This window comes from Pygoscelis adeliae, unplaced genomic scaffold (assembly GCF_000699105.1).
Source record: "Pygoscelis adeliae isolate BGI_AS28 unplaced genomic scaffold, ASM69910v1 Scaffold141, whole genome shotgun sequence".
Taxonomy (NCBI): Eukaryota; Metazoa; Chordata; class Aves; order Sphenisciformes; family Spheniscidae; genus Pygoscelis; species Pygoscelis adeliae.
In genome coordinates, this window is record NW_008824231.1 from 2,258,061 (window position 1) to 2,282,604 (window position 24,544).

Consider the following 24,544-nt stretch of genomic DNA (forward strand, 5'->3'; position numbering starts at 1 on the left):
AAACAAATACTATTTTTTAAAACACAATAGTATTATTCTTCTCTAATATCGCATACAATTGAGCTGTACAATAGGCCTTTATGAAAGAATTTCTTTTTTAAATGTATTAGAAGTCAGAGCAGAGATGCCATATGTAATTCACATTTTCCTGGGGCAGCATCAAACCAGTTTGGAGCATCTGACAGGACAAAACAGACTTGATGTGAATGTTAAATAACAGCACAGCAGACCCACAATCAGACCAAATTAGAGTTACCAGTAAGTCTGACTGATAGGATAACATTTCCAGAAAGTACTAACACATCTGAACTCAGTAATAATTGTTTTTTGTCCTACAAATAAGTAATCATACATGATACTCTTCAGTAATTGTCACCAACAGATGTTCAACAAGAATTGTTTGCACCACTGAGTAATTAAGAAATGTTTACAACTGGCATTATTTGAGAATGTAACTGGAATATTACATGCATAAGGAAGTGGTTTATTCTCTGCTGAGAACATGGTGAGTTAGATGCACAGTTCTCACCCACGTTTATGGGAGACACGTGTTAACTCAGCGTTCCTGAAAAACAGGGCTGTTATGGACTAACAATACAATTTAGTCGCTGTATGTAAAACCAATAAACTAGCTAAGTGGGTCTATGACACTTAAAAATAAAATACTGATATTGAAAGAATTATTTAGGAAAAAAAGTGTATTTAACTTAGTTAATATTTTATTGTATTGTGACACTTGGGATGAATAAGCCAAAACCTTGAGGTTTTGAATTTTTCAATTATGTGCATGACTTAACTTTCAGTAACATGAGTGAATGTCCAATAGATGTAACTCTCATAATCAGTGATCGCTATTCCTACAGTGCCATAGATGTGCATATATTTCACATTCAGAGCAACAAAATGGAGTTTTAGCTTGAGAGAAGATGAAATGCCATATAGAAAAGTGATCCTGTGACAGTGTAACTATATTAACAAAGATCACACCTGGAATTCAAGATCCAGTTTTAGGTCTCCTTGGCACAAGATAGACATTTCTATGAACTGGAGCAAGATCGGCAGAGGGCCACCAAGGTGGCTGAGGGGCTGGAGTAGCTGCCCTGTGAGAATTTCCTAACTGGAAACTGCTGCATCGAGAAAGAAAGAATTCAGTCTTAGGTCTCATTTGGGGGGGGGGCCACGGGAATTGATCCCTGAACTACTCGTTAGTGACAGGTTAGTGATCGTATCTTCCTTGCTAACTACTGAACAGCTCTTTCCAATGGAAGTCAGTTCTTAAACTTCAGTCACCTAACACTTCTACCCTGAAATAGGGGAAAAAAATGTTTACTGTCAGAGCTGACAATCACTGCAGGAAATGGGAAACTAGAGAAAGCAATCCTGACACTTGGGGAACGGGGCACAGGATCTAGCCCCAGGACTCCTAGTCTAGAATGAAAGACATTGCTTTACTGTAAGTCTTGGGAACCATGGCAGCTTACCCAGGTGAATGTGAGGCTGCTATTACAACCAAAAGCAACATGGTCATAAACATGAAAGAATATAAGTAAAAATAGGGAAGTTATTGCTCTGTACTGAAAATTGTTTCTGTTTTGGCAGATGTGTAAGAGACTGTATGAGCATTAGTATTCTTTTATACTCTGCATAAAAAAAGATTATCTTAAACAAGAAGTATTAGAAAATGCCTCCTACACTCAGTCTATTTAGTTTACCAAAGAGTACACCAACTATAAATTAATTATAGCCTGCTTGCATTAACATGTTGAACAAAAAATGTGCTAAGAAAGGATCCTTAAACCTAGCAGACAAAATAAGCAAGCATGGTAGCTAAAAGTTGAAACTTGATAAATGCAACACAGAAAAAGGAAAATTTTTAAATACGCAAACAAAACAGCAAGGGTAGTAAGTCGCTAGATTCATCTTTACAATCAAGATGGATATGCCCGACACTTCAAGCATTTTTCTCCACTTTGAAGCGGACACAATCAGAGTTACACAAGATGGCAGTTCCTTCTAGCAATTAAAAAAAGCTGTAAAGAGAAAGAGCCATTTCTAAAACACTGACTCATGGAAAGGTGCCCAGCAAGACCCAAAACACAAAGGGTTCTGGTCCCTTCTCTTCTACTGAACGAATGTTAACATTGCCAAGCAATTCACAGCTTCTCATAATACCACGTCAGACTTTTGTACCCTCAGGAGGCAGGTTAATTTATCACTACTCCACAGTTTATTTGGCACAAAGCTGAATAAGAATTAGATCTATGATATCTAGCTCAGTAGAGCCACAAAAATGAATTATTACAGTTTTCATTCATGATACTTTAACCTTTCCTTAACCTCAGCTAACTGCCTTGCAATTTCTTTCTAGCTCATTAAATATTATTTTGGATTGAACTTGTTAAAATATTATAAAAAATTACTACACTGTACAGACAGGGCTTTAATTGAAGCAATGATAGCCAAAATGCTTACCCTGTTTTCCCAAGAGTGACAAATCTAGAATATGTGCTTCTGCAATCAAAACTCATTCAGGTCTCTGAGCTGCATATTAACTCTACTGGACATTTCCATAAAATATATAACTTCTAGATGGCAACCTTGAGACAAGATCAAAATTTTAAATCAAACTCCACATACATTTAGAATGTATCCTTTTACATTTAACTTGAGTAAATTCTTTATGTCTATATGTCTAAGCACCAGGTCTTAAAATTAAACTCTATTCTCAGCGGTGCACTTTGCAACAAGTATTTGCAATCATTTTTGCCTCCACATTCCAGTAAGAAATATATCAACTATCAAATAGGGATAATTAAAGGAAACATAAGCCACGTAATTGCAGCTCTCTCAGCCAAATCACTTAGACTTCAGATCTGGAATATAATGTGTCAAGTTGATTACTTGTCACATAATAATAATGGCTTATTCCATGCATTTATACTAATAATCCTCCATCTCTTTGTCTGATATTACAGATTAATTATGTCAGACAATTAAAACAAAGCATAAAATAAAGGGAAAGGCATACAAATAAAGATGAAAAAATAAAATAAATGCAGGAAAGTTACAAAACAAAAGCTTCCTGGATACTGGATGAACAAGTGGATAAACACAGAACAAGAGATTGAGTAGCTTTTCCAACAAAGCGCAAAAATGGGGGTAGAGATCTGAAAGGTCAAGGAGGATGCAATTAGCAAGATCTTGGGCAGGTACCAGTAGAGTGAAAAAGCAGTAGTTCACAGAAATGGAGCTGAATTGTGCAGAAGAACAAAAATGTGGCATCTGATCTTAATCAAGAGAAGACAGAGGGATCTAGCAAAGGCTACAAAGGAAGAAGAGTGACAAGAAAACAGGAATTCTGCTAACCTAAAGGATGAGAAGAAGCACTGCCGAGCCAGGGAAAAGGGAATGAGAGCTGGCAGTGTGAGACCATGATACAAGAGAACTGGATTTATTCCTAACAAAAAGGGCAGTCATACTTTTTGCGATATATCAAAAATCATGTCAAAAGTAAACAACGGACTGAAAGTTGCCAATGGGAGAACAAAAATCTGAATACCTACCACACTGCATATAGTATAGCATACATATGCTAGTTAAGCTATTGCAGAGCATGACTTTCATTCTGTGTATGGTTATATGATATAATATGTATGTTTATATCTATATTTAAAAAAAAAATCACAGGATATAACTGTTAAAAATAGGTCTAGTAACTCCCAGCTGCATAAGATACACTCGTACTAGGACTGTCAACAGATTGTAGAGATGGAAGAGTAACCAAAAAGGTAATGACTAGTTCTGTAGATTTAGCCAGTGCTCCTGATCTGCCACACTCACAAAAGCATTAAAAATGCAAAAAGATGCACAGAGACCCCACTCTTCCCTGTTCTCAGAAATGGCAGCCTCCAGTAAGTGGCCTAGTTGCAATATTTTTCTGTTATTGAGGCACAAGCTAAATCTGTTCCAATACCACGATTCAGAACACAGTAAAATCAATCACATAAATAAGACTTACCCAGAGAAAAAATTGTGTCCGCCTCCCCTCTCTCCCACCCTCCTTTCCCCCAGTAGGCATAAGCCAGATTCTGAAGCCAAATTTACCATCCTAAGGTCTTTGGATACAAGAAGTTATTCAACCCTATGAAACAGTTTCCCTTTTTAAGATGTTTTTGCTCTACTATAAGTTTCTCATTGGTATTGGAATTCATCCATTTCATAGAAATATTTGCATAGAAGGCAGTATTAGGACTTTTCATTGCTGAGTCTAATAATATGGTGCAGCATGCCTACAGCAACTTTCAACTTCCTGAAAGCAATGCATAGTCATTCCTCCTTAACTTGTAAAGTATGGGCTGAGTTTTCCTTACAGAGATATATGCATAACTAACCCAAAATGAAATATGCTATCTCAGTATTTTCCGCAACGGAGATTCTGCTAGTGTTGCCACTCACCTTTCTCCTGGAAATTGCCTCCCTCAATTTCTCTTCCACATGTCCCTACTGCCCTCCCAAAAGGCATTATAGTTTACCAGTAGTCCAGAGTTGAGCATTCAGGCTAAACATCTAATGCTGAACAGAACACACAATATTAAATCCTACCCATCTTTCCAGCAGTGGAAACACCTGGTTCTCCAACCCATACTTAAGTTTTATGAAAAATTTGTATTAACTCAATCATCATTCAGACCACCAGCCTTCTTTCAGAAGCTGCCTGAAAGTTTGAAGTTAGGCTAACTTTGAGCACAAGGTTGGACTAGATGACTTTCAAGGGTCCCTTCCAATCTTAAATCCATTATTTTATGATTTTAAAACCTACTTGTGGGGGGTACATTGATGGAACAATTGTATACACTGAATTCCTTCGGAAACCTGACTTTGAACCAACTAGTCTTCAGTAGTGGAAATTATGTTTCAATCTAATCAGTCAATATTTGTAGCTAAACCATCTTATTTGATTAGACGCACTTTCCTTGAAAACCCATAATTAGTTTTTATTAAACTGTTTCACAGAGTGAAGGCAATAATATAAATAACTCATCACTTGCCCTACCTCTAATTCTACAGGAAGAAATTGCTTAGCATTTTTTCTGTCCTGGATTCTTCTTTACCATACAAAACAACCTTGGCATTTGGTACATCCTTCTACTTTCCCCTTATTTTTAGAAGCCACTAATATGCCTGTACATAATACCAGTAGAATGCAGCTGGCAGGAAGTCTCTTCATTATCTTGGCATATCATTCACATTTACAAGATTCCAAAATTCTGAGTTTAAGAAAAAAGAAGAAGAAACTAAAATGTTACTTTAAGAAGAACTTGAAATATTGACTCTAACACTGCAAAAGCTGTTTAGCCTCTCAAAACTGAAACACAAGTATTTATAGACATAGATATAAAACGTTCCTTTACGTATCACAAAAGTAACGTTACTGCAAGTATCTTAACTGCTTGTCAAGTTCTACAAAATTATGAAACCAAACTAAATAAAAAAAAAAAATCCATCAACTAACTATTAAGCACATTCCTCCAAGAATGTTTCCTCTCCTATGCCCAGAATAGATTCATGTCCTTCTTTCTGGCATGTCAAAGAAAGTACTAGATTGGTATATGGGAAATGTATAGTTTCTAGAAGGCCACTATGCAATTGTACAAAAGAAACCAGTTGGCATCAACAAAATTCTTAAAAGATATTTTGAAATTAAATGTCTCCCAATTTCTTTCAAACATTGAGGTAGGTATTACCAAAGATTTTTCATGTAACCATGGTAATCATAATATAACCTCTTATATTTTCAGAACATAGCACTGTCATCATGAAGATTTTTTATCCAGAAAAATAATATTTATACAAGCATACAAATTTATCTATTAACTGTATTGCAGTGGTCCAATAATGCACGTGTGCACCATGCCACTGAAAGGACAGTAAACAGCTGGAATAATTCAAGAAAAAAAACAGGTATAGCACACTAATTCAACTCTCATTTCAAACAGGTATTGGATTATATGCAGTAAGTAACATTTATTTGATACGGAACATTTTTTTTTCCTTAAAAACTATATATCCATACTGAATTAGATGAAAGAGGTTCTTCAAATTCAGCTCCCTCATATATCTATACTTTCCTTGTCCTTGAAAGACTGTAATTTATGAATTACCTGGCCAGAGTCTGTTGAGTATGGAATAGACTTGCGGAAAGCAAGACAGAACTACTGCACAAATCATAACAAATTTCAGATCTGCATAATAAATTTGTGTACTCCACTTAACTTTGCTTAGACCAATTACATCATTGTTTCCATAGTAATAAGCTTCAAAGGAAATAAAACAGTATAAAAATACAGACAAGCTATTAGAAGTAAAATAACTGCATGACACACATGGTGTTCAAGATAATGAGAGGTTTTACTCGACAGTTGTACCAGTGATCTTGGTAGTCCTGGATAATTGATTCTGAATGTCAAAGGTCTCACAATGTCCAAGAGCTATAGCCAAAATGGTGATTCGTGCAACTTTTTTTACCCACTTCATACCACACATTTATGTAACATGCATTACAAGGTATCCTAGTACTTGCAAGAGAAGACAGAGGACACCTCTGTCCTGAACGCTTGTTAATTCTTTGACTCAAACTGTAGAAGTCTCAGTTTGCCATCTTGCGTTGACTGTCTTTATGAGCTATGCTCTGTATAAACAACTACACAACCATGCAACTTGTCTTAATTGAAGTAATATTTTTTCTGTAACTTAACACTCATTACCTTTATAGAACTGGTCTGAAATTTGGTAAAGCACCAGGATGAAAATAAAAAAATATTTGCTAAGAGAATTTTAAAATTGCCTTGCTCCTAAAGAACACAGAAATAGAATGAAACAATATGTACTTTTTTAGTCTCGTATCCCAAACTGATGCCTCCTCCCCTTTTTTCTTTCTGTGGGACATAGTTACAGAACTCGTCACCTATGGTTAGCAACGCCGTTATCTGCAATTACAGAACATACCAGATACCAACTTAAGCATGACAAACACCTTATGCGATTCAGCTAGAGGACAAAGCTCATGAAGGTAAAAAAAATAAGAAGGGGTGAAGGTGGGAAGGTGAGTAAACATACACAATTTTTTTCCTCAACCAGTCAGGACTGTGGTGGACAGAAGTCATCACACATCGATGCTACTCTAATCTGAAAATTAGTCTACATCTTTCTTTGCTAGAAAACTGTCTTTAAAATTAAACAGCAGTTTTTAGCACAGCACAGACATACTTCTGATGTCCTCTTCATTTAAGCCCTCTTACTACAGTATGTCTGAAACACTGCCCCAAAAATCAGCCAAAATAGTACACAGATTAATGCAGCTCAACCTTAATGCAGAAACAAAGCATCCAGTACACCTTCTGTACTCAGTCATCTTGTCAAAACTGCCCTCTGAGAACATGGAGTATCAGTAGGTAGGACATCCAGCCAAAACACCATGGAATATATAAAACTTCAAAAGTAACCTGTTGCAATTTTCAAGCTTATAATTAAAAAGGGACTGCCTGACATTGTATGATTATCAGTTACGTATGCTTTGTTTTACCACCGAATCGCCTTGCTAAAGAGTTATCGGTTTATAGGACAGTAACATGATTCAAGGTATTTTTTACTGGAGGAAGAACTATAGTCTAGATAACCTTACCAGAAAAGCCCATGTGAAATAAAAACATAATTTAACTTTGAAGAACAAGACACAGAATTTGTATTTTGCTGTTACAGAACAGCTTTGATCAATGAGCAATTACTGCAAGTCAAAACACAATATATTCCATCACTTGCTGAACTGAAAAATACACAAAACAGTTAAACACAGAACATAGAGGTTTGTGCTGATTAGTGAATCCGATCTGCTCTTTTCTGATTGAATGCCAAAGCCAGCATGAGGAAGAATATGGGATTACATGCCAGGGTAGAATAAAGAAAAACAGAGATAAGAGAAGAGTAAGATATACTACATTTGTAAGCAGTAAGCTGTTAATTTGACTCACGTATCACAAAATCGTACTGTAATTATATTCCTCTTCCTCCCTCCATCTCCTAAACTCTAGAATACAGATCTTCTGGTTGTGCCAGGACAAAGGTCTGGGGGCCACAGTGCAAGTCAGGTCTAGGAAAAGTTCCAGGTTAAAAAAAAAAAAAAAAGGGAAAGAAAAAAAAGGGAAAAAAAGGAAAAAAAAAAAGAGGAAAAAAAAAGGCGTTTACAGGATGCAACAGGAAAGAACAAACTAATGAATGCTTGAACATGACTTTGAAAACATAACAATTAAAAAGTGAATGGGACATCACTTGTGCTATAGCTCCCTTAGACTTTCTGTAACTGTAAATCAATGTTGCTCATTATCACTACATCTACACTGTGGGACCTTATCAAGTGAAAAAGTACAGATAAATATTCATTAATATTAAACTCAGATCAACCAAGTAAGCATAGCATGGCATCCTATTACTTTTGGTATTCCCATTAACATAATATACCTTTTCAACTCTGTGTTGTTGCGTATCAAAAGGGAGGAAGGAAGACATATGCCAATCTCCTGAAAATAATGGGGAGATTTTTAACAATGTCAAGCACCATTATCTATCTCCTCTTAACTGGGCACTAGGGAAAAAGGGTATTTTTCCATCTGCCTCTTCCTTTACTTCCCCCTTAGGAATCTTTGGATCTTACGGAAATTTCAAGCCTATGATCCACTGGATAGATGTAAAATGCATAAGGATTACATGCAAAAATAGCTGCTCCACTCAGTAAGCATGACAGAAAATCACTGGCTCGTGTACGACATTTAAGAAGGCACCCCATAAATGACCTTCTCTTCTAAGCCAGTTCATGCATAGAAATATAATGGGCCAAAATAACAGAGAGATACAAAGTCATACGCATGTTACAAAGTTCACTTTCCATTAGCTAGAGAATATATATATTTTTGTTATTTGGACAAAGAATTTTCATATCACCATTTCATTATGTTTATAAGCATACAGATGGATAATATAAAGTGGAACAAAAAGTAAAAGCAGGCTTGATTAGTTTTGAAATTATTGTTAGAAAAGGAAGATGGGATTGAATTGCAGGCAACTGAGCATGATATTCAGCATCACTTCTCACTCTTCCCAAGAAGGATTTTTCATACCAAATGCTAGATATATTTCTCACCTATATTCCTTTAAATAGCGCGAAGAAGGAAACAAGCACTTCTTTGGCCCAGTTCAACTTGTCCAGAAGCAAATATGTAAAATAGATCAGACAAATTGTGCCCTTCCAAGCACCTGTTTCTCTCCCTTGCTTACAAGGAGCCTAGCTAGGATGACCACTGCAGGTGCAGGGGTCCAGAGAGCAGACTTCTGCATGCTAAACTAGATGGCTCTTAACCCACATAGCACTTTGTAACTTATGCCATGCGTCACCTAAAATCTTCAGAGCATGGACTGCCACATAGGTTTACACTGTAAATGGTATTATCAATCTTCAACTTGCACTTAACAATGTGTCACCGTAGCATAAGTAATGAAAAATATTTGAAATTAGTAAGCACAGTCTGGTAATTTTTATTCACCGTATTTGCTGAAGGCATGAGTTAGAAAGGAACCTCTAAACTGTTCAAACAGAATATAATACTCATCTTTTTCCTGGCTTCCTTCGCACTAATAACATCTAAACTACAAAAAAAATATATTAAGTCTTAGTTTTGACAATACTTTTAAAACATTTTTCACCATGTATAGAGTGATTTTGCTAATGCATTTAAAGAAGTTACAGCCTATGCGTGAATCCTAATTGAGACCCAGATATAAACCACCCAGATATACAGATTATATATTACAATATATAATTTCAGTATTACACACTGGCATCTGAATTTGCTGCCCTATTTCTATTACTACACTCCCTTTCATTGCAGTACTTGACCATCTTATTGTAAATACATGTATATGGCTCTGGAACCCTTCTAAATACTAAGTATTATATCCAGGATGATCAACTGAGTTCTTCAAGTAACACAGAATGTTGCAGCCTAAAACTAAACCCATCTCTCCCAAATAGCAGCAGGGTAACTGAGCAGGTGTGTTACTCCTTCTCATCAAGCTTAGAAGTATATCAAGGAATTTGCTGTGCTAGAATTTCCTTTAGGAGAAAAAAAAGTTAGAACTTCCCACCTTTTTTCCAAAGGTTCAAGTTATAAATTTAGAAACCACCAGATTCATGATTTTTTTACAGCTAAACTGTCACTGAAAATTGGTAAGATTGATATTCAGGAGATACTGGATAGGGAATAAGCAAAAAAATAGCACTGTGGTATTGGATAGGAAAACTCCATGCAGGATTTTATAGGTTATAATTATATGGATATTGAAACCTGTCAGATGGAAACTGGTATAAACCACAGAGAATAAAGTTCATCTCATTTAAAATTACACATCTACAAGATAAACTTACACATGTAAATGTATGGTGCCACACAACTCTGCCTTCATTGCAGTGCATAGACCAGGCTCCTAATTGACTGCTCATCCCAGCATTGCCGTTACTACCCATCCGCCACCAGCCATCTCAAGGAATCTAGCCAGCATCAGTGCCTGGCACAAAATCCATAAAGCATTAGAGAAAAGGTAGCCTTATAATTAGAAAAAAGAAAAACAAACATCATCAAAATTCATATCAGAAAGTGTCAAAAGCAAGCTGGAACAGATTAGATTTTTAAATTTTGCAAAGGAGCCTGTAAAAGCAACCATAAATTTAAAAAAAGAAAAAAAAAAGGCTCTCCTATAATCCAATTTTCAATTAAAATACCATAATGTTTTTCCACAAGAATTCCTGCAGAGTTGTAAAATACATATTTAATGCAAACACTAAACTGTGGCAAGTAATAAGGTCTGTTTACTAGGAAATAATTACTGGCCCGGAATAGGACCAACTATTTCAGAGTACATAAATGCACTGCTGAACTACTTGTTCTTAACCGTTTTTTTTTTTAAATAAAACAAATGTCCCAAAAAGAAAAATCAAGGAAATTTTATGACAAAGACATTGCTGCTATTTTAAAATATTTTTAATTTTTCTTATTACCAATCTTCTAAAATTTTCTATTTTTCACCTCAATCACAAAGCCCATAATTTTCTTCCTGTCCCATACCTACAAAAAAATTCTGGACAACAGCTGCACTTCAAAATCTGAGTTTATTCACAGAATCCTAATTAACACCTGCACCAAAGGAGGTCCAGTCAACACAGCAGTGATTAAAAAATAAATAAAGCAGGACACGTTTAAAGTTTTCAGTAATTTACTTCACAACCTTAGCTTTCTGTGTAAGGTTTTAAGAATATAATCATTTGCAAGTAGTATCTTGTTTGGGTCCATATCAGAGGCACTTTTAAAGAAGATCTGATGTCAGCTGAAGCAATGGACCAAAAGGAAGAACTAAACCAGCTGGCTTCCTAAGGCTTTGATGAACACTAACATTAGACCATTCTGCTGGACCCTATGGTTACTTCTGGAGCAGTGCTAGCTTTAGGAAGAAAATCCCCAACCTGTTACCTCATACAACTTATATTCACAAGTTAACGTCTCTAGAACCAGCAATAAGAAACAATTCTAGCACCATTCAAATAATCCATAACATTTAACCAAATAGATTGGATAACCAAATAGACATTTGGTATCCGTATGTTAAAATCAGGTAAAAAAAGTTTAACATTTGTACTGTGATAAAGAACATTAGTTATACGTACATAAAGTGATGCCTACACCAAGAGCAATTCATAAGATGTGCCATAATTCATGGCACATCAAAAGAAAGAAATCATAATCAGGATATAACCCTGATATTAAGAGATCCATTCTTTTTGCAAAGATACTCAGACAGGTTGGAAGAACTTGGATTTCACTATCTTATTTCTCATGGCTAAGCATATGCCTAAAAAACACACAATGATGCTTGTTCTCATCTCTCAACTGAAAACCACAACACAGGATCTTCTACTAGGAAATAAGAATTATGCTCATCAGCCATCTATATCCAAGAAAAAAACATACAAACCCACACTGAAAAAAAAAAATTGAATTAATTAATCAAATATTTAATTTTATTCCTTTGATGATTCATAAACAATTATTTTGTGTTTAAGCCCACTTCAAGGGGCCTGTTAACAGTCCACACAAATATTCTAAATCCCATCTGGAATTTTTTAAAATCACAAAGTTAACTATTCAATTTATCTGTCACTAATATTACCCTTTAAAATGAACAAACTCTTACTAAAAAAAAAATCTGTCTAATGACTGATACACAAATTACTTCTATATAAATTATTATCACTTAATCTTAAAAGCATATATTAAAATCTATATAGAACTTAAAATTCCTTCATGTTACCTCTGCTGCAGCTACTCTAGTGAGTATTTTATTGGCACAATGTCATTAAACAGTGTAAGATATCTAGTAAACATCATGTTATCTTGTGCCTAATTGTTCAGCATCAAGAACTGTTCTTTCCTAAAACCAGGTACAGTTAAAATGGGGAAATATTTAGACAAGCATAACTGCTGAGTTCAACTGAATAATGCATTTATTCTCTTGGTAAAATTACACACTAAGCTCAGGCTATTTTTTTTTAATGGAAAGCAGCTCACTAACAGCTCAGTTCACGCTCAGCTGGATCAGCCATTCGATTAAATTTGTTTCATTTCAAGCTAGCAATCAAAACAGCTGACAATTCAACCGCTATCTCCACATCCACATTCAAATGCAATATTTCTTAATTTTCATTTTAACAAGAGCACCGTGGCTGCAGGAATGAGCTATTAAAAAAATTCTATATTTCTTGTGTGGATGAAAAATACTATTAACTCTCAGCTCCAGTTTTCTCCATTATATTTGCTGATGCACTTCAGCAGCTTTTACCAACTCACAAAAAAAATTCTTTCACTACTATCTTGAAATTAATAAATCAAATGCAACTTATTCTTTAAAAACTAAATTACTGCTTAAATTGTTCTTTTCTGTTTTATTCCTTTATTTCTTCATGGATTTGCTGCCACCATACAGATGAAAATTATTTTCTCAATACTTTTTTTTTTTTTTTTAACTTCTTCCAACAGCTCCAGCAAGCACAATTTAATTTTAGTGCCCTTCTGGCAGAAGACATGAGTAAGCCTTTGCTAGACAGTTAGAGAGAAACTTACATTTACATTCTACTAGAAACATATTCTTGCCCCACCCTAAATTTTTTAACCACAATTTTCACTGAGAGGCATCAACAGAAGTGAATATGTTTGATGCTATTTAGCATCAATATTGACTAATGCTTGGCAGTTGAAGCTGATGATCTCCAGATCTCCTCTCAATCTCCATGTGCTCAGCATACTTTGAAACTGTTAACACAGGAGAATTAACTGTTCAGGCTCAACAAAACCTCTCCAAACTCTCCCCTTCCACAGTTACCATGATCTGAGTGCCAGGTAAGCAGGGTAGAGTAAAAAACTCTCATGATATAATGGCAGCTTATTTCAAGCAATGCACTGAACAGGACTCATTTGGGTAGAAGGTTTTTTTCTTGTTCTTCCAGACAAACTGGTCTCTCGAAAGATAAAAGTAAAACTTATACTGTTCTATGTAAAGATATTAACAAAGCTTTTAAAAATTCAGCCAGGATGGTCCAGTTCCTTCAGAAGCAAACTAAAAAGCTTCACACTCAAATGGTTGATCCCAATGTGCAGTAGCCACAACCCCATGACATAACAGGCTCAGCTAAGGGCTAAACCGTGGGCACCATGCCCAACCTGTAACCGAGCAGATGCAGCAAACATAGATCCAAACTATTTTTGTGACGTGTGTTTTAAAAATAGAAACCCAGGGTAAATACTTTCAACATTATAAAAATTCCACACTGACAAATATTTCAAAGTACTGAAGTTAACCTGATATTCAAATACCACAAACACTAAGTAAAATCTGTGAGAAAAATACATGAAAAGCAATTACACTTCAAATAAAAATGCATATGCAACAGTAACAGAACGTACCGAAACCACAAGGATGTGGTTGTACTATCTGAGCACAACCAGATAGATTTTCTGTCCTCTTATGTCTTACAAGGAGTGTCTCTAACTATTACAAAGAGCTGAACTGACCCACCAAAGGACAAAGCTGGCAAGTCATCAGGCAGAGGCTGTAACATACGCAGCTGCTGGAGATCTGTAGGCACGTGCCTGGATGAACTTCCAGTGGTGAACATCCAAGCATGACCTGAGGGCAGCCAGTGAGTATCCACACAACACTGCACCTCCATATCTGTTGTCAGTGCTTTCCAAATCCTATGGTGGAATTGGAAACGCCCGGAAGTGGAAACTCCCCCTCTCCCTCCTTTTTCTTAAAATTCGAAAGTATCTGACTTGCAGTTTTACCCATGCAATACTAAGATGCTATTTTACCACGAAACTAAATTGGAAGAAGGGAGAAAAGCAGTAGGGAACAAGGTCTGTCAAGTCATTTCCACTCACTGTTTCCTTGTTCAAAAAGTATAAACAAGGGGCTACAAACAAAGGAAAAGCATGCTTTTGCCAGTCCAGCACTCTGCCAGAAAAAATACTCCTTAGTATTTGCTTTTATCTTGAATAATAATACCATGTCAGACTCTTGAAAAAGCTGCTAAGAACAGATGTGAAATTTCAGACACCTACTGCGAACATTGTTCTTAAATCTCTTTGTAACTTTCTTTCCAATATGGTAAGAAACAATCTTTTGAACAGCTTTAACTACCACTTCTGTCTAGAAAAAGAGTCCAGGTGATCTCATTGCTCCTTGAGAACTGCTCAGGGAGCAAAGACTGACCTACTCCCAGAGCAACAACCACCCAGCCCAGCCATGCACTTCCCAATGGCTGGGTACGCTCCTCCTCTGCCCCAAGCTTGAAGGTTTGGCTCAGACTGGTGACATGAGGGGTCAAGTGTATTTTCCATAGCGTGCTTCAGATAAGGTCTCATTTGTGAAACAACAGCAGAGGAAGCAGAACATGCAAATCTAAAAATAGATAATATACTTGTGATCATCCTCCTGCAATGCTAAGTGCCCAACAGTGAGCAAGTAAATAAAAAAAAAACATAAGCAAGGCATATGGTTTTTTGGATGCGTGTTACATTCTCCAGTCGTTTGTCAAGTTCTTATTTAAAACAAACCTTACCAAACAAACCAAAAAAACCACTCCGGGGTATGCTTTTTCCCAGTAAAGTTTCTGATACACTGCAACAATAAAACAATGACCTCATTGGTATTTATTTGAGAAATGCAAAAGCCCAAAAAATTAGTAGTGACTGATTTTTCAAGTCTTCGCTTAAGAAGCTAATGTGTTATTAGCAACACAGCTGAAGTTTCTCTTTTTACAGAATTATCTTCAAGCAGGCAGAGTCCTTTTAGTCAGTGTATGACCTCTGAATGGTCCAGACATTACAACATATTCCGTCACTGATACCAAAACCATTTCATTTTTAAAACTCAATTTAAAAGGTTTTGGGTTTTTTCTTTGTAATAAAGAAACACTTTTCTGAAACATTTTAGGAACCATGGTCTGCACCTAGTGAAAGCGAAACACTACTTAAATCAATTCTGGTTTATAACCAATGCTTCAATGAAAAATGACAAACAGAAGGGGAGTGTAAGCATGGGAGCTTACACACACAATTGTTGGTGAAAAAGTATTCTAGATACTGCATGCATAGAATTTGTAGAAACTACTTGAAAAAAACTGAAATGACAACTTGGATAAACACAACATATCACACAACAGCCTGGCAAACATCAAACATTTAAGAGCAAATTTTTAGTTTTACTTTTCTGTGCCTTGCAGCAAACAGTTTAATGCTCTCAAATATCCCAGTAACACCTGTAACACTTCAGCAGGTCCATTTTAGAGATTCACATCACAGATTAAGTCTCAATGGCACAAACCAGGTCCAATTTTACTACACATTTTTTTAAAAGAAATAAAGATATAGCATTCACTTTATACTGAATAAAGTATTGATTATGCCTTCAGAAAAGAAAGACCATTAGCTGCTGGTTTATAATGAAAAAAAACCTGAAAAAATCACAATGCATAATTGCATGAAAACAAAAAGTAGAAGAAAGAATACATGTCAACATACCTCTGGGAAAAAGGGACCCACCACAATTCATGCTGGATCAGATTCTTCCTCTCCTAACTCACCCAACTGTAGTTAATTATACCCAACAGGCAACCGCTCCATTTTCAAGTCTCGCTCACAAGGTACCCCACCTCTGCTTTGCTTCCCTTTCTTTTTACCTTTCACAGACTCCTCTTCCAGATTTTAAAGCTAATTCTCTATCTTTTTCTACTTCCTTTTCTTGGAGGTTGTTCCACAGTTTTGCCTTCCCAGACTACCCAGTAACTACAAAGCTCAATAATAAAATTAAGAAAAAAAAAAACAACTAGGGCTGAATATCATGGAGTCATTTATAATTTCCCAAAGTCAAACAGGCAAATGTGCTTTTAAACCTATTCACCACGGGCTCTTCTCATCAGACACACCTCTGAAAGCATCTTTTTCACCTATAAACTCTCAAAACCTTCAGCTGTAAATAACAGTTTGGATCTACAAGAATTTTAGCTTTTCAAATGTATTGTGGTATCGTTACCAGGGCGGGTTATAAGGGGCACATAAAGCACAACAGAGAATGAGTGGAAGTTGAGGGCCTCATGACACCAAGATATGGTTAAGACTGGAAAGTTTACTCCAGTCCTCGTGAGACACTGAAAAGCATTTTGGATTCTGAAGCATTTTGATCTAGATGTCTCTCAGGTATTACAAGAGCTATTCATCTATCCTCAACCTTAAAATCTTAACAGGTTTGCTATGCACCATGAAAACCTGAAGCAGAACACAGGCTATATGGTGCTTCAGGAGATCTGCACTTCATTATGCAAGAAAGCTTTTCACATTATTTTTTTTTAATTTCACATAGCAGATGTATTTTCAGAGCAGCAAGTTATTAGACCAATGGTACTTCCCTTCCCTTACTGCAGTAATTAAATTGCACCAACATTAAACTGTTAATCTCAACAGGCTTGACCTTAAGAAGGTCTCACTGGATGGTCAAGTTCTCTTTGACAACAACTATTAGTGGACATCCAGCACATTAGCCACTGGTCAGTACTCACCAAGAGAAGAGAGCCAACAAAAACTAAACTCTGTTTTCATCAATATTTTCCCTCTTAAAAACAAGGTTTGGCATTTTTTGCTTGTTTGGCAGTTTGGGGGGTTTTTTAAGGTAAACAGCTCACTTCAGTACAAATGGTGGAGTCAAGAAGGCAGCTTTGTACTGGAAATTTTTTTGTAACAGCTTTGAGAAAAGCTTCCTATGTCATTCAGCACTTCAGATAGGAGTTGTAACAACAAACCTAAACTTCCTCCTCAGTTCATTATCTTCAGGAATATCGATTCCTAGATGAGGCCATGCTCCCCATTCAGCGAGCACCGCTGATTACTACTAGTATCTATGGTACTTAGACTTGCTGTGAGAAAGGTGGGGACACATTGAGTGGAGAGGTACAAAACTACTTTGGAGCATTATCACCTAAAATAAGTGGCCCTGCACGAACACTCTGACCAACCATCCATGTTTGCCAGTGCTATTGTATGGATACAGAGCAGCACACCTTGGGCTTAATCCTCAGACTGACACAACAGAAAAAGGATTTCTCCATGAGCAGCATGTACTGCAGATCACATAGAGAAACACTGACGTGAAACAGCAACGTGTGTCTGTTACTTAAAAGCTTTTATTCTAAGAAAATTATTTTCAAGTTGGCAGCTTTAGAGTATTATTGCAAAAGATAGGGTTGTCAAATAATTAGTAACACCTACTAAAAAAAGCTTGGTTAAAATACAAATACAACATTAGATTCACTTGTTCATGAAAATCAAAACATACTGAATCATTGAAACAAAATTTCAGGTCTGCTAGCCTCTGGAAAAATAAATAACAAAACATGTCTTTAAATAAGCAGGCCCCAACAACGTGTAATAGTAAGCTTTTTTATGGATGTTCTGCACATACTTACAGGTTGAGCAGACTAATAGTGCTCTCGCCGCAAGCTCACAGAGTAACTTCCACTTCTGCTCCACTTTGGAGGTGACAGCTGGAATGAGGATCTCCGCAGGGACGTAGTACTGAATCGAATAGGTCACAAAAATCCCAAAGGAGTACAGAATCTTTACAGACTGGTACAACCTGTTCAAAACATTTACACACGTTCATTTAAGTTGCAAACTCTTCATTAAAAACATTAGCAAGCTAATTTTTTTTTCTTTTAAAGAATTTTCTGTCATATCACATTTGAGAATTCATTAATGGCTAAGCAAGCAAATCCCCACATTTCTAATTAGATCCAGATTCTTCACCTTGTATGTAAATTCAGAGTATTTAACAAGCTTTAAGGCCTATTAAAATATAACCTGTTCAGTGGTTTTTTTTTTTTCCTTCACTTTAAGGTTTACAAAAATCCCCACAGTTGTTAAGTTGTTAACTAAAAAGACTGGTAAAGTGACTATAATTTTTTCCCCTAGACTATTTTTGGTTAACAACGGTGGCTTTTTTTCTAAAATTGTACATCAAAAAACACATGGCAAATATAAAAACTCCCTCCAAACAGAAGGAAGACGTGGACAGAAAGATTATTTGGCTTTTCAGAGCAATAGGTTCAAATTTTGCTTCTGACACGTGCAATGCCAGGGTTTTTCTACTTACTCTGAGAACTCCCTGCACATTAGACAACACAACTAAATCAACACTAGGTCAGCCTCCATGAAACTAAAATTCAGCTCAAATCCCACAAAGCTGTATTTATAGCTTCCAAGACCCCAAACCTAGGAGTGTTCAGTAACTGTGTCGCAGTTCCACTGTGGGGGAAAATAAAAAGAAATCCAAGCTACCGCACACTCCCCAGCATCCCAGTCTCTCCACGGTTCTGTGCCTACAGGCTTGCTTTGGGCCAGAATGTGATTTACGGAGTCCTTAAGTAGTAGGCTGAGGGCCACGATAACAGAAAGTAGCCACTACTCATTTCAAGAGATAAGCCGAGACACAGTCAGTGATCAACATTATACTAATTATATTAAATTATTATACTAAAACAATTTACTATACTAATAAAAGCTATATTACATGTACAGGATTTCATCCCTCTCTTGCCAAATTATTTCTTTAACAGAGAAGCTGCAATAATGGGCAAAACAATACAACAGAAGTATTTTAATGTGGGGGAAAACAAAAATTCAAGCAATGCTGTTTGTGTTTCTTAATGAGGATGAAAACTGATCATGCACTATCATTTTGACAATCAGTCTTTGCTATCAGGTAACGATTCATCAAACACAAAATGGAGTATCAGGTTCTTAACACAATTTAAAAAAAACTTAGTAACATAAGCACTAATAGAAAAATAAAAATCTCTTTGAAGATTAATAGCCGTAATTGTGATCTAAGCAACGAAGTCTCCGTTTAAGAGCGGTGTGGTGATTTTGTGTGAGAAAATCCTAGAGAAGTAATTTTTTCCAGCCAGCTTTGATGCCCTTCCTGCATATCAATTATTGCTTCCAAAACTATATGCACTCAGGAAGGCCACAGTTCCAGCTTTCAGAGCCAAACTAGTCATTCTGTTATAGAACACTAAATGTCACACAGATTATGTTCTATTCTGTTTTAATATCTTGCTACGAAGTTCTCCCAACAGAATAAAAAGAGGTGCAAAAATCAGTAATAGTTATGGTGATGATGATCACGATCAACTGAAGAAAAAGTGCAAAAAGATACAATGTGTTAGGCTCTTTCATGAGTGGTAGCAGGATTCTGTCTGATGCTCAAAGTATCATTGTGGCCACATGGCACTAAGGCATTACATATATATATTCCCAGTAAACAAAAAGATAATATTATCTGCTTGCAACAGTTATAACTGCCTACAAAAATGCTGAAGATAAGCATACTGCCAAAATATGTACCCAAAAAAGCCCACAAAATCCGTATCATGCAATCATAAATCAATAAACTTAAAAGAAGAGCAGGTTATACAGCAGGCAGTTATTTGGGAAAAGAAAATTCCAAATTCACATCAAATATAATCTGCACATTGATACAGCTTTCACAGTGGAAGTATACATTGGCCATTTTAAAGACCAAAGCCAGTATCTTCCAGATTTCTGTATATTCACAAAGTGTTCCTGAAAACACTTTTCACATTGGGAAGAGGACATCTCAGGAAATTTATTAAAATTGGAAGGTGTATCTTCAAGGCTAGAAAATACCCATAACCAAATTTGCCTGCTGTCCACATCCTCCTCTTCAAAAGCACTAGGTACAGCACACTGCTAAATTACTGTGCCATGTCAAAAAGGAGTAGTAACACACAACCAAAGTTTGGCATAGGGTTGTGTCAGATACAAAGTGATGGAAGTGTAAGTAATGGCCCTGATATTTAAAGTCAGTAATGACGGGAAAAAACACTGTTTTGTACCAGAATTTCATAGGATTTAGAGCAACACAAAGGAGTACCAAGTTCTACAGCTCCAAATTGTGCCACTCTTATGCCAGTGGTGGATCAGCAGGATACATTACTAAAAAAAAGAAATTGGAAAAAGAAGGTATGCTTGTGTAGAAAAGAGTTCATTTCAATTCCTAACATACAGGACTAGAGCTGCTGTAACTAGACAAACATTTCAGGGATCAAGATTATTATTTTGTTTTAAGAGACTGTGTATTTTTTTGAAAAGCTACATTAGGATGGTTTTAAATCCTGTGCCAGACAAAGACAAGCTGCTGTCTTGCACCACTCCAAGAATTCAGTTACATAAAAAGCAAAATTATCTCTACACAGGCTGGTAGAAGGCACAAGCGACATTTTAAGAAGAGTGAAGAATTTCTATTCTCATTAATCTCTTTCCATCTAGTGTTATTTCACCCTGCATGTCATCAAAGTATAGATAAAAATGTTCAGAAAGTGCAACATAGTGGACAGTTTCTTTATAAACAATATAAAGCTCAGCTACATTTAACAACTTTTTGCCTAAATTGGTTCAAAATACTCTTTACTGTTCCAAAGATATTAACTGACTTCAGATCATCCAGCTTTAATTTTTAAGTATTGTTTTTCAGATCTGTGCTGAACCAGAAAAACCTATCCTGTGAGTAAAGGAAAAGATTATTAGTATTTATCAGAAAAAAAGAGTCATATCAAATCTGAAGACAAAAAAAAAATCAAGGACAAAAATTCACATCTACCCTCACATAAACTATCTCAGTAAGAAATATAATAAAAGCAGCTGTGAGGCTCAGGTATAAAATAAGGAAAATATTTTTAAAATAATGCTTGAATGGGTTGGCAGCCTAACTTCAATATAATTTTGCATGGACTTGTGCATCTTGCTTCCATACTTGTGTTGGAAAATAACCTATATATTGGCACTGTCTTGCCAAATTTTAGATAACAAATTCCTTTTTTTTTCCAAGATAGTTAAGGGTTTTTAGATATCATGCTCATGCTCTTATCTCACTTATCTTAACGCAGTGAAATCCGTTGCTATATGGTTGTAGCATTATTGGGTTTTCCTTGGTTTTCCTTCCTCTCCAGCTTTTTGTAAACAAAATGTCCGCAGATCTACTCCAAGAGAAGGTCTCAGAGAAATTAGTTTGAGAACTTTTGTTAAGTTCTCAAAAAACTAGAGCAAATCTTCCAAAAAAAATGAAGTGTGGACACTTTTACCACTGTAATTTGTGGCTGAATGAACAAAGTGACAAAGAATTATCCATGCCACCAACAGTTATAAATTTAGATGCACTTTTAATCCATACTGCATAAACTACAAGCATTTGTCCTAAGTCTGCTTACAGCCATCTGACACAAGTTATGAGTCTCTTGGTATGATTTTGTTTGTAAGTGTCGTGGTTTAACCTCAGTTGGCAACTGAGCACCACGCAGCCGCTCGCTCACTCCCCCTCCCCTGGTGGGATGGGGGAGAGAATTGGAAAAGCACAAGTGAGAAAAACTCGTGGGTTGAGATAAAAACAGTTTAATAATTGAAATAAAATGATAATAATAATAATAATATTATGATAATAATAATACACAAAGCAAGTGATGCACAGTACAATTGCTCACCACCCACCGACCGATGCCCAGCCAGTCCCCAACCAGCGGCCCCCCCCCCACCCCCCGCTCTTGGCCAGTTGGGGTCAGCTGTCCTGGCTGTGCCCCCTCCCAGCTTCTTGTGCACCTCCAGCCTTCTCAGTCGGTAGAGCATGGGGAGCTGAAAAGTCCTTGCCTAGTGTAAGCATTACCTAGCAACAACTAAAACATTGGTGCATTATCAATTTTGTTCCCATCCTAAATCCAAAACACAGCACTGTACCAGCTCCTAGGAAGGAAATTAACTCTATCCCTGCCGAAACCAGGACAGTAAGAACGCACATAAGAACATCATCAAAGCTTTTGGGTGAAGTTTGGTTCATCTGCTATAGGGTGTTGTGTGTTCACAAATGAAAGAGGAAATATTTCTCATAAACAACCTTTGATAACAGATGATGCTGAGCAGACCAAAGCACTGCATACTTTTTTTGCTTCAGTCCTCAAGAAGAAGTTCAACTGCAACCAGAAAGCAAAGGCAACTTGCAACAGTAAGAAAAGAAAAAACAACGGCAAGAGCAGGGAAAGAAGAAAGTGCACCTTTGTTTCGGTATCTCTCAAAGCCTGGCAGGGGTCACTCAAAGTGTACTCCCTTTGAGTATCATAGCCTGTATCTGTTATTAGTGAATAAAATCTGGCCAGGACTGCTTTTGGCCCCTTGTCCTGTGGCCAAATGGCACGGCATGACAAAATTTGTATCCACACAGCTCACCTCTTTCCTACCACAACAGGATGCCTCCATCATCCTTCCTTCAACATTTTGAAGGAAGTGTTGAACATGCAGTCAGTAATGGGTTTGGTACACTGGAGTGGTTTTGAACAGAGGAATGCAGCTGATGAACTTGAATAGCCCTTTCAGCCCAGTCTTACATGCTTCTCATCTCACAATGCAAGCCAGTTCATCAAGTTTTCAATTTTTGATGATACCGAAAGACTGCTAACAAAAAAATTAGGTTTTTTATTAACTGAACAAATATACAGAAGGAATTAAAAGTGTATATATGGGGAAAAAAGAAAAATACACTTTGACTAAAAATACATTTTGACTAACAAGTCCTAAATCATTTGTATCAAAGGTTTGACCATCCCTGTACACAACTCAATAAAGCCCCAAAGGCATATTTCAAAGGGACAGAAAAACTATTACATCACTTCACATGGTGACATAATGGTGTAGCTAGTTTAGAAGCCACTGCGTTTGTGACATAATTCTTTTTGATTGCTGAGCAGCTTTAAGAGATTTAGAGGAAAAAAACAGAGTCACTTTTCTATCAGCTCTGCATTGCTGTCCTTATTCCAGAAGCTTAGATGGATTTTAGCTGGTTAACAAAAAGAAAAACTGACCAGCTACCCACAAATAGCCTGTAATCCTCAGGCTTCAGATCACCCCAAACCTTTACAAAAATAATTTTTAAAAGATGTTCAAAAACAGGATTCAAAGCTTTAAATACACAGTAGTTCAAAGTAAGCGTCTCCATTACACTAACTATTTTTCTAGCTCTACAAGGATTCAATTTTTTCAGATTAGGAAAAAATTTTTATGTTATTAAAGTGATTTTACTAGTAATTTAATATTATAGTCCAATCAGATAAAGATGGCTCCTTAGGCTACCTTTTAAAAAAATTCTAAATCATTCATATGTGCTAAAAGAAGTTAACAAAAGTCTGCCTCTCTCCAATTCTACATTTTAGATTTTGTTATACCTCTTTTAAGGGGAAAAAAATGGAAACTAGTGTAACAAAACTTGCATATCAATACAGCTAGACCTAACAGGGCATTAATTATGCTAAACTTCCACTTGAACTAGTACCATGTAACGTCTTGTTGAACTCTAATATGCTATAATATTTGTATGGTAGTCAACTTTTGGGATTCACAGTAAGGGAATTGTTGCACAAAGACTGTCACTTATACCTTAAGGAAGAACAGATGGTGGAAAGAATCTTCAGCCTCAAGAAGATGAGACCCCAGCCAAGGACAAAGAAGAGATTTTTTACGATAAGGGTGGTGAAACACTGGAACAGGTTGTCCACAGAAGCTGTGGATGCCCCATCACTGGAAGTGTTCAAGGTCAGGTTGGATGGGGCTTTGAGCAACCTGGTCTAGTGAAAGATGTCCCTGCCCATGGCAGGGGGCTTTGGAATAGGTGTTCTTTAAAGGTCCTCTCCAACCCAAATCATTCTATGATTCTATGAGACCCAAACCAAGGACACTACTAAGTACTAAAGCAGAATTTCCCATAATCCATATTTGCAGATGTCGCAGGACTCGGTTCGAACTGATGGTCATGTGACAATAATTATGCACTTTTT

General features: G+C 36.4%; 1 protein-coding gene across 1 annotated transcript in view; it reads right to left on the reverse strand.

The window, feature by feature from the left end:
* Positions 1 to 24,544, reverse strand: part of SLC36A4 (solute carrier family 36 (proton/amino acid symporter), member 4) — a 108,826-nt gene that overhangs the window by 41,097 nt on the left and 43,185 nt on the right. Inside the window, exon 9 of the mRNA XM_009334837.1 lies at positions 18,116 to 18,285. Within this exon, the coding sequence (XP_009333112.1) occupies positions 18,116 to 18,285 (170 nt within the window). The remainder of the gene's footprint in view (positions 1 to 18,115; positions 18,286 to 24,544) is intronic.